Below are 14,025 nucleotides of genomic sequence, written 5' to 3'. Positions count from 1 at the left end.
AAGAAAAAAAATTGTCTATTTCAAATTAGCAACCTGACACATAAAAGGTGATTCTCTCACCCAAGGACTGAAACATGTCAATGTGAATTCAAGATTTGTCTTCTCAGTGTTCTACAGAGCTCAGTCACATACTAGTCTGGTGTGGCCAGCATTCAGAAGTGAACATAGTGGATATCCATGATGAAGGGGGATATACCAAACTCAGAAACAATCTTATTCTGCTTACATTTGTAGGGTTTTGCTATCAGGAAACATGAGCTTAAGTTACCCCTTTAAGTGAGTACATGTTGCTCTGGATCTTGATTTTCCCAACTGTGAATGAAGGACCTGGAAAAGATTCAGATCCATGGTATACTGCTAGGCATGGTGGTATGTGCCTTTAATCTCAGTACTCGTGAGGCAGAGACAGGCCAGCCTGGTCTACAGAGCAAGTTCCAGGGCAGCCAGAACTAGACAGAGGAGCTCAAGGGAAAAAATCCCAAGGTACATCAGTCTTAGTACCTTCTGGCCTGCTTCACTGCCGACAGAAACCAACACTTCAAACCACCCTCTTTCAGTTCTCCAGAATGCATCACTAGCTCAACTTCCAGAATGCATCACTAGCATCCACCTCCCATACCCCACACCTCTGCCCAGCCCCTTCACTGTTGAAAGTAATTGAGACCAGAGTGTCCCTAACCCCTCAGTTGAGCCCAGCCCCCAAAGGCAACCACAGAGTCAGCAGATGCTCAGTCCACATCTCTCCTCTTAAGTTTTATTGACCGATGAAAACTTCATCTTTGTCAGCTGCCAGCTTCAGAGGGACAGAGCTGGGAGACAGGGAACCTGAGATGATGTGAAATTTCAGTCTGAGAACACAGATCCAGAAGGTGACCCAAGACAGAGGAGAAGACTATGTGGAAATTACAGAGGAGAAGGGGGTAATTGAGAAGTCTCATCTGTCCCTCCCAGGGTTCAGGAACAACCCAGGCCTCTGCCTAAGCACTTCTGGGTTCGCCCAACACTACAGAATCAGCCCATGATCTCAAAACCCAGCCCAGCTCTAGCTGGGTGCCAGTCTCTTATCTCAGCAGGTCCAGACTCCAGACCAACCCAAGGAAAAAAAACACCAGAGAAGAGAGTAGTTAGATGTGGCCCATCTGATCAGGGCAGATGTATATGCTGCAGCAAATTGGCCTGAGGCTTTGCATATTATTATCGCAGCAGCTGCTATTGCTAGAGTTTGCTGGAAGCCCAGCGGAGGACAGGTGGCAGGAACTCATTTCCAGCAGCCAGGGAAGGGGACAGTAATGTTTGTGCTATCTCTGTGTTAGGAGAAGCAGCCTGACCCCTCAGACAAAGCTTGGGGTTAGTGGGTCACTACAGAGACCACAGCCCGTTAAGCCAGCCCACAGATGCATTCCAAGCTTCCATATCTGGGAATTGCTGGGCCTGGTGAAGGGCAAAGACTTCACCCCCTAGAGGCTAAATTAGAGTTGAGGGTTCTCGTTCTATGAACCCTCGAACTTGCACAGCACAAAGAGAAGAGGAACTCTTAACTCTTCTTGTCAGGCCAGACCTCAAATGTCAGACTACAGAAAGCTCTAACCTGCCTCTGAGGGCCCAAGGGAGAAGCATGCAAGAGGCCAGCTAGCAGAGAGAGGCCAGTCCCAGCATGCTGGAGTGAGAGGCCAGGGGCCTATGGAGTTCCAGTGCTTCAGCTCCCATTAGGAAAACTGTCCGGGACTGAGGGAAGTTTCCCATTCCCTAGCTAATTCCCCATCAGATGGGCCATTCCATGAAACTCCATTGCATAGTTCTTGGCAGGGAGCATAAGGGGTCCCCAGGTCTGCCCCTCTTTGCCTCTCCCAAATATGGCTTTGGAAAGGAGTTCCCAAGAGTAAAGAAGGCCCTCTGAATGGGCAGACCCATCCCTCACAGGGAAGAGATCTTCACAGTCTCAGGAAGGAGGCAGGGGGTACCCAAGCTGGAGTTCCTGAGGGTGGTGTTACTTCTACCACCACTGCCACCACCACCAGGGGAGGATGGCTGACTCTCATCTGGAGTGTTGACAGGAGGGGTGGGGATACTGATGATGGCAGCCACGAAGTCCGGGCTATCACAGTTCAGGTCAAGGCTGTCATGAGGCTTGGCATTGAGGCTTGAGCGGCTGTGAACAGGGGTGGGAAAGATGGAATACTCTTAAAAACTCATCTTGATAATTGTCATACCAATCATCACATTAATTAGCACATACTGGGTCCATTGCACTGAGGTACAAATTCTCCCTGCATTCTCAATGATGGTAAAGGAGGTGCATTCAGGAGTCACCTGGTCTTAAGTTCAAATCACAATCACATTTTACCACATTGGAAACCTCTTTTAATTGTAGCATGGGAATATTCCTTACCTCATTGGGTTGTGTTTTTTTTGTTTGTTTGTTTGGTTGGTTGGTTGGTTTTGGTTTTTCGAGACAGGGTTTCTCTGTGTAGCTTTGGAGCCTATCCTGGCACTCGCTCTGGAGACCAGTCTGGCCTCGAACTCACAGAGATCCACCTGCCTCTGCCTCCCAAGTGCTGGGATTAAAGACGTGCACCACCAACACCCGGCTACCTCATTGGGTTGTTATAGAGACCAAATGAAATGACAAATGATACAAAGTGCACATATATAGCGTATACACACTTTTTTGTGATGCTGGGGAATAAATCCAGAGCCTTGCCATGTTTGTCATGTACCACATGCATGTCTGGTGCCCAAGGAGGCCAGTACAATGCATCAAATCACCTGAAACCAGAGTTATAGGTGCTTGTGAGCCACCATGTGGGTGATAGGAATTGAACCCAGATTCTCTGCAAGAGCAATAAGTACTCTTAAGCAGAGCCATCTCCCTAGTCCCTCTCTTGTTACCCTTCACAAAGCCAAAACTATTGCAAGAATCCATAATAGGAACAGGTAGTGGTGGCATGCACCAGTAATTCTGGTACTCAAGAGGCTAAGGCAGGCAGACCCTGAGTTTGAGGCTAGCTTAGGCTACATACATAGTAAGACCCTACTTCAAAGCCAAACAAAACAAAAAGTTTAAAAGTCTACACTAGGATTTATAAAATTGAGTCCTCATTTCTTTCTTATTCTGTCCTTCTTGTCTATCCCCACTTCCTAGGTTCCTAGGTTCCATTCCCAGTACTAAAAAGATAATTTTTAACTTATTTTTTTGAGACCAGTCTCACTACATAGCCCTGGCTAGCCTGGAACTCACTATGTAGACTAGGCTGGCCTTGAAATCACAGAGATCGGGTTACATCTGCCTCCTATGTGCTGAGACTAAAATAATGTGCCACCATACCCAATCTGAAAAAAAAATCTAAAGAAAAGAGGCTAGATGCTGTGGAACAATCTTTGTATACTGTGAATATTTGTTGCTCTCATTGGTCTAATAAAGGACTGACTGGCCAATAGCTAGGCAAAAAGAGGTTAGGTGGGAAAGCCAAATTGAGAGGAAGCTAGGGAGAAGGACAGAGTCTGGAGAATTGGGAGGAGACTCAGAGAGAAGCAAAATGAACATGTCTGCTGGAAAAAAAAGGAACCACCATGTGACAGACTGTAGATAAGAAATATGGGTTATCGAGACCAGCCTGATCTACAGAGTAAGTTCCAGGACAGCCTCCAAAGCCACAGAGAAACCCTGTCTGGAAAAACCAAAGGGGAAAAAAGAAATATGGGTTATTTAGGTTGTAAGAGCTAGTTAGTAACGAGCCTAAGCTATCAGCCGAGCATTTATAATTAATGATAAGTCTCTGTGTGGCTACTTGGAGCCGGCTGGCAGGACAGAGCTGACCTGTGATCCCAATGAAAAACTCTGCCTCCAGCTAGAGAGATGGCTCAGTGGTTGAGTACTGCTCTTCCAGAGTACCTGAGTTTGGTTCCTAGTACCCACATCACAACTCTAGCCCCTGGGGATCTAAAGACTAGGGCTTTCACAGGCATGCACCTACAATGACATGCACATACCCACACACAGGTACACAATTAAGAATAAATCTAAAAATAACCCTTGTATCACCCTCTTCTCAGTAATCTCTGGCCACTGTTCCTGATTTTGTTTTCATCTTGCTACTTACAAATGTTTGAGCCAGTATATAGTTTGTATACTTGTTTGTTAAGTGTCTTTTTCTATTAGAATGTAAGCTTTGCTGGGCGGTGGTGGTGCATGCCTTTAATCCCAGCACTCGGGAGGCAGAGGCAGGTGGACCTCTGTGAGTTCGAGACCAGCCTGGTCTACAAGAGCTAGTTCCAGGACAGCCTCCAAAGCCACAGAGAAACCCTGTCTCAAAAATCCAAAAAAAAAAAAAAAGATAGAATGTAGGCTTCAAGACACAAAGATCCACCCTCAAACCTGTGTGTGTGTGTGTGTGTGTGTGTGTGTGTGTGTGTGTGTGTGTGTACTGGATGGAACCTAAGGCCTCCTTCATACTAGGCAAATGTTTATCATTGAGTGACATCCCCAGCTCAAGTGAGCCTCTTCCCTTAGCTTCCTGAATGGCTAGGGCCATACTGCTACTCAGTAAATATTTGAAAAAATGAATGAAGAGCAGAGTGCAGTAATGTATGAGTTCTAGAACTTGATGGCTGAAGCAGAATTATCATGAGGTCAACTTGGTCTATAAACAAAGCAAGACCCTGTCTTAAAATTTTGAAAAATGAGTCAGGTTGTGGTGACGCATGCCTTTAATCCCAGCGCTTTGGAGGCAGAGGCAGCTGGATGTCTGTGAGTTAGAAGCCACCCTGGTCTACAAGAGTTAGTTCCAGGATAGCCAGGGTCACACAGAGAAAACCTGTCTTGAAAAACCAAAAATAAGGGGCTGGAGAGATGGCTCAGAGGTTAAGAGCACTGCCTGCTCTTCCAGAGGTCCTCAGTTCAATTCCCAGCAACCACATGGTGGCTCACAACCATCTGTAATAAGATCTTGTACCCTCTTCTGGCCTGCAGGCATAAATGCAGACAGAACACTACATACATAATAAATGATTATATCTTTAAAAAAAGTAAAACCAAAAATAAAAAAGAATTTTTTTTTTGAAAAATGAGGAGTTTCGAAGACAAAATAAAGGTCCTTCCACAAAGGAATTTGGGTTTGGGCTTGACTTGCTAGGCCTACAGTCATGAAATTTTAAGCCCATCGTCTAAATCCTGCACTTTCTAATTGTGGTTATACAGGTGAGCCATGTACTTACCTCTGAGGGGCAGGGCTCCTCCGAAGCCCTGCTAGGGTGTCTAGCTCCTGCATGCTGCCACGGCTGACAGAGGCAGTGGAGTTGGCAAGGCGGATGGCTCGGCGCTTGGCCCTTCTAGGGCAGCAAGATGATAACAGGCTGCCAGGCCCCATTGGCTGGGAAGACACTGAGGTACTACGGCTGGTGCGACCACCCAGTGAGACAGCTCCAAGGGCCTCACTGAAGGTTAGCTCATCTGTGAACTCATGGCACTGTGGGCAGAAGGAAAGCATGATCACAGGGTACCCCATGTCATGGATGCTGATACAACTCTCCGACCTTTGCTTAAACAAAGTCACTTTGCCTTCTCTTTCCTTGCCCATCCTAGAAGCCTCTTTTTATTGAGACAAGGTGCAGCCTATGTAGCCTTGGCTAGCCTGCAATACACTATGTGGATCAGGCTGGCCTGGAACTCATTGAGATCACCTGCCTCTGCCACAAGATTCAGCCTCTTAAAGGAAGCACCATGCAATCTTTACAATTCAGTGGTAAGGCTTCCACCTCAGTGAGGGAATCAGCTTGGTGTTCAGAAAGACTTCCTCCCTCCCACCATGTAGCATCTTGTTTGGCCTCACCGTAGTCTTCTCTAGACAGTGAAGCAAATGGTGATGCTGCTGTTCAAAAGCAGAACGGCTCCTAACACACAGCGCCTGTCCCTCACCACTTCCACTGTCCTGGAACAGATGGAGCAGAAACAGGCAGTGAGCACCTTCCCCTCTTATCCTTGCTCACCTCTAACCCCCGAGAAATGTGCCTCCCCACCTCAAGGCCCCCATTTTGCTTATACTGCAGGAAGGCATTGGTGGTACCGCTCTTTGCCAACCGGATTCTTGCCAGGCGCACCTTCTGCAGAGATGAGACAAAACGTTAGACAGGTGAGGCCAGGAGCAGACAGGTTTAGGGTAGAAGGAATGGCAGTGTTCAGAAGGGAGGCATAGTTACCTGCTGTGCTCGGCGCTTGTCAGCACGCTGGTTCTGGTGGTAGATGCGGCTAAAGTTGGACACAATGACTGGCACAGGCAAGGCAATAACCAAGACACCACTAAGTGAGCAAATGGACCCAAAAATTTTGCCAGCAATGGTGCTAGGCACCATGTCTCCATACCTGTGAAAGACAGAAGCAAGCCAAGGTTGAAGAGGTGTGCAGCCACCCCCACCCCCAATTCCACTCCTGAAGTGCTCTGTAAACTTGGCCAAGCACATGGACTCTGAGCTTCCGTTTCTTCCTTTTAAAGTTTTTTGCTGTTCTGTGTTTGTTTTTTGACACAGGGTTTCTCTGTGTAGTCCTGGTGGTCCTGGAACTCACTGTGTAGACCTGGCTAACCTTTAACTAGAGTTACAGATACTTGTGAGCTACCATGTGGGAGTGCTGTGAATGGAATCCAGGTCCTCGGAAAAGGTGTTCTTAACTACCAAGCCATTTCTCTAGCCCCAGCTTCTGTTTCTTACACTGAAAAATTTGGAGAATGAAGGTAGAGAAATGACTTAGTGGTTAGGAATTCCAGAGGAACTAAGTTCAGCACCCATGTCTATCAGCTCACAACTATCAGTAACTCCAGCACCAGAGGATCCAAGGCCCTCTTCTGAACTCCGTGGAAACCTGAACTCACATGCACATACCCACACACAAACACATATGCTATGCATAATTAAAAATAGTAAAAAAACAAAACAAAACAATAAATCTTCAAAATGTGAAGGATGGCCAGGCATGGTGGCACATGCCTTTAATCCCAGCACTCCAGAGGTAGAGGCAGACAAAACAATTCAAAATGTGAAGAATGACCTCTCTGGGCCCTAGCAGTAGAGGTCAAATGAAAAATGAGGCTGCCTTCAGTTTCTACCATCTGCTGCCCCATCTAAGCTATGCACTGGGCATCATTGTCATCTGGATATCTACTAACACCAAACAGAAGGGAAAACAAGGAATAAATACAGGATCCTGGCAGCTAGAGAAATGGCTTAGCGGTTACAGTTCAAATGAGAGGCTCTATAGCCCAGAAGTAGTATTCTGGTTTTGCTTGCTTCTCTGTATTCTTTAGGAAGGACCCCTTCGAATATCCCTCAGAAGAAGCCTGGAAAATGTCCTCACATGAAAGATAGGGAGCCTCAAAACTACCCTGCCTTCCTCCAAGCCACCCACTCCCATGGAGCTAGAGCAGAACCAACTACTGGCTTGTTTCTCAAAGGACGAAAACAGCTCAGAGAGATGCCATAGTTGATTTGCCCAGGAGTACACGGCACACTTCTTTTTTTCTAACCACAAGAAAGCCTTTGAGAAATTCAGCCTCAGCCATCTTCAGCTTCTAGGCTTTTGCTTGGGCTGCACCCTAAGTTGGCTCTTCCTTATCCCTTTGAGTTGCAGTGTTGTTGCTGTTATTGGTTTTGGTTTGCTGAGACAGGGTCTCATGCATCCCAGGCAGATCTCAAACTTACTATGTATCTGAGGATGACCTGGAGCTTCTGATCTCTTGCTTCTGCCTCCCACTATGTACTGAGATTATAGGCACCTGTAACCCTGCTCAATTTATGCAGTGCTGGAGGGTGAACCCAGAGCTTTACAGGTGCCAGGCAGGCACTCTATGACTTGAGCTACATCTCCAGATCTTTTCATTTGTTCTAAGCATTCAGGACCCTACTCCAGAGTCTCTATAAGTTGGCCATTTCTAACTATGTGATAGTCATCTCAGACTATGTCTCACTTACGAGGCATGAGCACCTACTGTCATAGTTGTTCTGAGGACTGCATATGGCATAAGGCATCAAGAGACCTACTTCCAGCCGGGCAGTGATGGTGCACACCTTTAATCCCAGCACTCGGGAGGCAGAGGCAGGAGGATCTCTGTGAGTTCGAGGCCAGTCTGGTCTACAGAGGTAGTTCCAGGTCAGGCTCCAAAGCCACAGAGAAACCCTGTCTGGATAAAACAAACAAAAACAAAACAAAACCACAGAAATACACTGAGCTGAAATCTGGAACCTAGTTGAAGAGAGGGAGGAATGAAGAACGAAGGGGTCTGTACCAGGTTGGAGAAACCCACATAAACAGTTGGCCTGAAAAAGGGAAAGCCTGTCGACCCCAGATGCTCTTTGGGAGGCCAGTATGGGACTAATCCAGCCCCCTGATCATGGATGCCATCGGGGAGGCCCCTGCACTCCTGGGAGCCTCTGGAGGTGGACTGGCTTTTTGCCCTGGTGTATGTGGGGGACTTCGAGAGCCCATCCCACTTGAAGGGATGCACTCTGTCTCTGAACACATGGGGAGGGACCCAGGCCCAGCACAGGAAGATTTGGTGGACTTGGTGGAGCCCCGGTTGGGGGCCCTACCCTGCCTGGGGAGTGGTGGGTGGATGGGGTGGGGGGTAGGTTGGAGGTGGGGGAGAAGGAATGGGGGTAAGGGGAGGGAGAGGGAGAGGGAGAGGGGAATTACATGTGAAACAAGCCTGTTCCCTAACTTGAATTAATAATAAAAAATAAAAAAAGAAAAAAAAAGAGATACCTACTGCCAACTCACTTTTAGGACTCCATATTTATTGATTTGAGCCAATCATGAACTTCCAGGCAGAATTAATCTCTACTTCTTAGAAACTCTTGTACCTCTCTTAAGGCACTGAATAAATTCAACCATTCTTTCTACAGATACTGAATAGCAACACTCTACCTAATCCTAGAGAGGGGAATTTGGAGAAGAATCACAGCATCTGCCCTGCATGGCGTCTTTTCAAACACTGCAAGGAGGCAGGGGAGTTGGCTCACTCAGTAAAATACCTGTTGTACATACAAGCATGAGGACCTGAGTGCAGATCTCCAGAACCCATAAAAAAGCTGTATCTCCAGTAAAAAAGCTGTATCAGTAGCATGTGCCTAGAAACCCAGGCCTAGAGGTCAGAAATGGGCATAGATCTGGTGCTAATCTAAATGAATGGGTGAGCTTCTGGTTTGATGAGAGACCTGTCTCAAAAACTAAAGGTGGAAGGAGGCGGATCTCTGTGAGTTTGAGGCCAGCCTGGTCTACAGAGTGAGTTCCAGGACAGCCAGAGCTACACAGAGAAACCCTGTCTTAAAAAATCAAAAATAAATAAATAAAAATTATAAAATAAAGGTGGCAGAGTGTGGTGGTGCACACCTTTAATCCAAGCATTTAGGAGGCAGAGGCAGGTGGATCTCTCTGTGTTGCAAGCCAGCCTGGTATACAGAGCAAGTTCTAGGCCAGCCAGGGCTACACAGTGAGAATTTGTGTCAAAAAATACATACAACAGGGGCCAACAAGCTGCAAAGAGCTTGCCAATGCAAGCTTGACAACCTGAATTAAATCCTTGGAATCAAGGCCAGGCAGTGGTGGCGCACACCTTTAATCCCAGCACTTAGGAGGCAGAGGCAGGCGGATCTCTGTGAGTTCAAGAACCTAACTCTACAAAGAGAGTTCCAGGACAGCCAGGGCTACAACAGAGAAACGCTGTGTCAAAAAACAAAATAATATTGATATAGCTAGGTAGGTGCCATAGGGTTAGAGTCCCAGCATTCAGGAAGCAAAAGCAAATGGATGATGAGTTCAAGACCAGCTTGGCCTACTTAGTAAGAATCTATCTCAATAAAAACAAGTAATGCTAAAAATATCTTCTGGAAAACATCAAGGAATCACAAAGTCCCAGAGGCTGTGCCCGCACAGCAAACAATTCTAGAAGGTTGAGAGATGTGACTTGAATGAGCAAAATAGAAAAAAAATGGTGATAGGAAGCCATATACCTGTATACCCTTTCCCTGAAGCCTTTGGAGAACTCATACGGTACACTTGACTTCTTTTTTGTTTTGGTTTGTTTTTGTTTTTGTTTTTTAAGACAGGGTTTCTCTGTGGCTTTGGAAGCTGTCCTGGAGCTAGCTCTTTTTTTTTTAAAGATTTATTTATTTATTATGTATACAGTGTTCTGTAGGCCTGCAGGTCAGAGAGGGCACAGATCTCATTGCAGAAGGTTGTGAGCCACCATGTGGTTGCTGGGAATTGAACTGAGGACCTCTGGAAGAACAGGCAGTGCTCTTATCCTCTGAGCCATCTCTCCAGCCCCCTGGAACTAGCTCTTGTAGAGCAGGCGGGTCTAGAACTCACAGAGATCCACCTGCCTCTGCCTTCTGAGTGCTGGGATTAAAGGCGTGCGCCACTAACGCCCGGCCCCTTGACTCCTCTTAAAGTGCTCACTTCGCACTTTACAAAGAGGGAAACTAATAAACATAACATGGTGGATCATGCCTAGAATCACGTCATTAGAAGGCTGGGGTAGCTCCCTCTCTCTTCTCTGTTTCTGGTGGCTGAGCACTCACTCCCCTCTTTCCCCTCTCCTCTCTGCCCCGTTCTTGTCTCTTCTCCTCCCACCTGTAATAAACTTTGTGTTTAATGCAAAAAAAAAGAAGGCTGGGGTAAGAAGATTGCTTTGAGTCTGAGGCTAGCTTGGACTATACAGTGAATCCAGGCAAGCCTGATGGGCTACATAGTGGAATCCAATCTCAAAGAAAAGAGAAGGAAACTGGGACCCTGAGAAGGTGTGAAAAGAGAGCAACATAAACAATTTTTTTAAGTTTGCTAAGAATCTCCTTGAGATTTTTAGAAACGATTTATTTATTTATTATTATTATTTATTTATTTATTATGTACACGGTGTGCTGTCTGCATGTATGTCTACATGCCAGAAGATGGCACCAGATCTCATTATAGATAGTTTTTAAGTCACCATGTGGTTGCTAGGAAATTGAACTCAGAACCCCAGGAAGAGCAGTCTCTCTGGCCCAACATAGACAATTCTTAAAACCTGACCTGGAAAAAAACCAAGGTATGTGCAGAGTTGAGAGGGATTAGAAAAATAAATTTAACTCTTATCTATATTTTGTAAAAATAGGACCATGCTATCTAGCCTCACTGGGCTGGAATTTGCTATCTAATCTAGGCTGGCCTCACACTCACTGAGATCTGCCTGCTTCTGCCTCCTGAATACTGGGATTAAAGGCACACCTGCCTTCTCTACGTTTTTTAAGACAAGGTCTCACTGTAGCCTTGGAACTGATATGTCCACCAGGCTGCCCTTGAATTTACAGAGATCCACCTGTCTCTACTTTCTGAGGTGGTGGAATTAAAGATTTGCTCCACCAACCAAGCTAAATTTTACCTTTAAAAATATTGACGTATTTTACTTTACATGTGAGTGTTTTGCTTTCACATACATTTGTGCACTGTTGTGCAATATTTGTTTAACTAGGCGAAGATGTGTTACATTATTTCATGCTGCATTTGGTAACTATGTAAAGATGTGTTGCCTTTGCATTAATTAAATAAAATTAACCTGGGCTCAGAGAAGCAGGGTTAGCCACTGGTTGACAGGAAGTAGATGGGAGGAGCTTAGCATGGAATTTTTGTTGTTGTTGTTGTTGGGGCAGTGTGGAAAGGAGGGGCTTCCAGGGTCACCAGCTAAGAGAGAAACTTAACCTGTTGCTACTCTAACTCTCTGAGCGCCTATGTTTTCACCCTAGCTCTTGAGTTTTATTAGAATTATAGAGATTTAGTTAGAACTACCTTTAGCAGCAGCAACAGAGCCAGTGTCTGGGGGAACAGAATTGTCCCCTTAGAGGCTGGGCTGATAGTTTAAAGGGCAGCCACTGTGATGAGGGTAAAACAGTAGTGTGCCAAATGTATTCAGTGTCCAAGGAGGTCAGAAGTCGGCACTGAAGCTTCTGGAACTGGAATTGCAGATGGTTATTAGCCGCCATGTGGGTGCTGGGAACCAAACGTGGGTCCTCTGCAAGAGCAACGAAGTGCTCTTAACCAGTGAGCCATCTCTACAGCCCCCTAAAATTTATTTTAAGAGATTCATTTTTTTCCAGGCATAGTGACACATACCTTTAATCCCAGCAGTGTGGAGGCAGAGGCAGTCAGATTTCTATGAGTTCAAGGCCAGCCTGGACTGCATAGCAAGCCCCAGGCCAGCCAAGGTTGCTTAGCAAAATTCTGTCTCAATAAAACCTAAAAACAGATTATTTATTTATTTTTAAACTATGTGTGTATCTTTGTGCAGATATGTGCAGACACCTGGATGGCTAGAGGCATCTGTTACCTTGGATCTTAAGTAACAGGCAGTTGTGAGCCATCCAACTTGGGTGGGTGCTGGGAACCAAACTTGAGTCCTCTGCAAAAGAAGTATGCACTCTTGACTGGTGTGCCATTTCTCCAGTCCCAGCTTTCTGAATTTTTATAGATTAGCTGAAGGAAGCAAGCATGCTAGTATATACCTGTAATCCCAGCCCTGGGGAAGTGGAGGCACGAAGATAATGTGTTTGAACCTACCCTGGGCTATACATAGCACAACGACCTTGTCTCAAAAGTAGGGTGGCAGGCAGAGGCAGAGCACTATTTCACATGTGTGAAGTCTCCATATGAGGCTCTGGGTTTGATATCCATTACCATAGAGGTATGTTCTAACCTTCCTAATGTTACAGAAAGGGTATGTGTGCCTGACCCATTGCCCAGCTCCCAGCTCAAGGTCTACACTTACCCAAGTGTAGTCATGGTGACAATGGTATACCAGAAGGCAGCAGGGATGCTTGTAAAGTTGGTCTTGCTGGTGCCCTTCTCAGCATAGAACATGACAGTGGCAAAGATGATGATGGCCATGGTGAGGGAAAAGAGGAGAAAGCCCAGCTCAGAGGCACAGCTCTTGAGGGTATAGCCCAGAATCCTCAAGCCCTGGGAGTGTCTGGAGAACTTGAAGATTCTGAAGACCCGGAACACACGTAGGGTGACAAAGGCACCAGAGACATCATCATTCTTGGGCACAAAAAGCCCAATGTAGTAGGGCAGGATGGCTACCACATCAATGAGGCTCATCACGCTGCGCAAGAAGCGGCAACGGCTGGGGGCTGCAAAGAGCCGCAGAAGGTATTCCCCGGTGAATATGAGTACACAGGCTGTGTCCATACAGAAAAAGGCCATTGGGAAGCGGTCACCACAGGGCTGCTCTCTTGTGGGTCGCCGTGCAGAGCTACGGCATGGGATGGTCTCCACTACATTGGCGATGACTGACACAGCTATGAAAAACCCAGTCACATAGTAGAAAACGAGTGCTGCAGTGCTTGTGTGTGGGTTTTCGAAGGCCCTCCAGAGTCGCTGTCGCAGGGAGCTGCCTGCTGGAAGGGCTGGACCTTCCCCGGCCTGCTCGGCCTCCTCGTCTTCTGCCAGGCGCTCTGCATTCTCCTTCTTGCGGTCCCTGTATTCTTCAAGACAGCAGTCGCCCACAAGCTCTGGTACTAAGCCATAGAAAGCCAGCTCCTCGTCAAAGGCCTGGATGCACTCCTGCCTGGGACAGTGCAGCCGGCCTGTGCGATAGAAGTTCAGCACGTGCCGGAACATGTCTGGGTCACGATCAAAGAAGTACTCGCCTGATTCGGCATCATAGAAGAATTCCTTCTCTGAGCTGCCGAGCAATGTGTCTGGGTAACGATCCAGCGTGTTTTTCCAGGTCTCAAAGCGCCGACCACTTACATTCACCACCAGAACCTCATCCCCTCGGGATGCCTTCACCTCCGGTGCAGGGGGTAGGGGCTGCTGGGCTAAGGGTAGCCAGCCCACTGCTGCAGCCCTTGCAAATGGTAGCCATGTGGCCACACCTGCCGCCATCCTGCAGCTCCCCAGGCCCACGGAGACTTGGGAGTGTGATGTTTAGGAAAATGTGGCTATCTCCAGGATGGTGAAGGCTTGGAGAAACCCTGGGCTACCCAGACAAGGAAACCGGTGTG

At 46.9% G+C, this 14,025-nt stretch overlaps 1 protein-coding gene across 1 annotated transcript; it reads right to left on the bottom strand.

The window, feature by feature from the left end:
* Window positions 1-728: 728 nt before the first annotated feature.
* Kcnd1 (potassium voltage-gated channel subfamily D member 1) lies at window positions 729-14,025 on the bottom strand. Its single transcript, XM_027433136.2, has 6 exons — window positions 12,786-14,025; window positions 6,196-6,358; window positions 6,016-6,099; window positions 5,829-5,927; window positions 5,215-5,465; window positions 729-2,149 (listed from the first exon to the last, which is right to left on the bottom strand). Exons 1-6 carry the CDS (start codon window positions 13,904-13,906, stop codon window positions 1,915-1,917), a joined length of 1,953 nt encoding a protein of 650 aa, XP_027288937.1. The 5' UTR covers window positions 13,907-14,025; the 3' UTR covers window positions 729-1,914.

This window comes from Cricetulus griseus, chromosome X (assembly GCF_003668045.3).
Source record: "Cricetulus griseus strain 17A/GY chromosome X, alternate assembly CriGri-PICRH-1.0, whole genome shotgun sequence".
NCBI classification, from domain to species: domain Eukaryota; kingdom Metazoa; phylum Chordata; class Mammalia; order Rodentia; family Cricetidae; genus Cricetulus; species Cricetulus griseus.
This window is presented reverse-complemented; position numbering and strand designations above follow the sequence as displayed.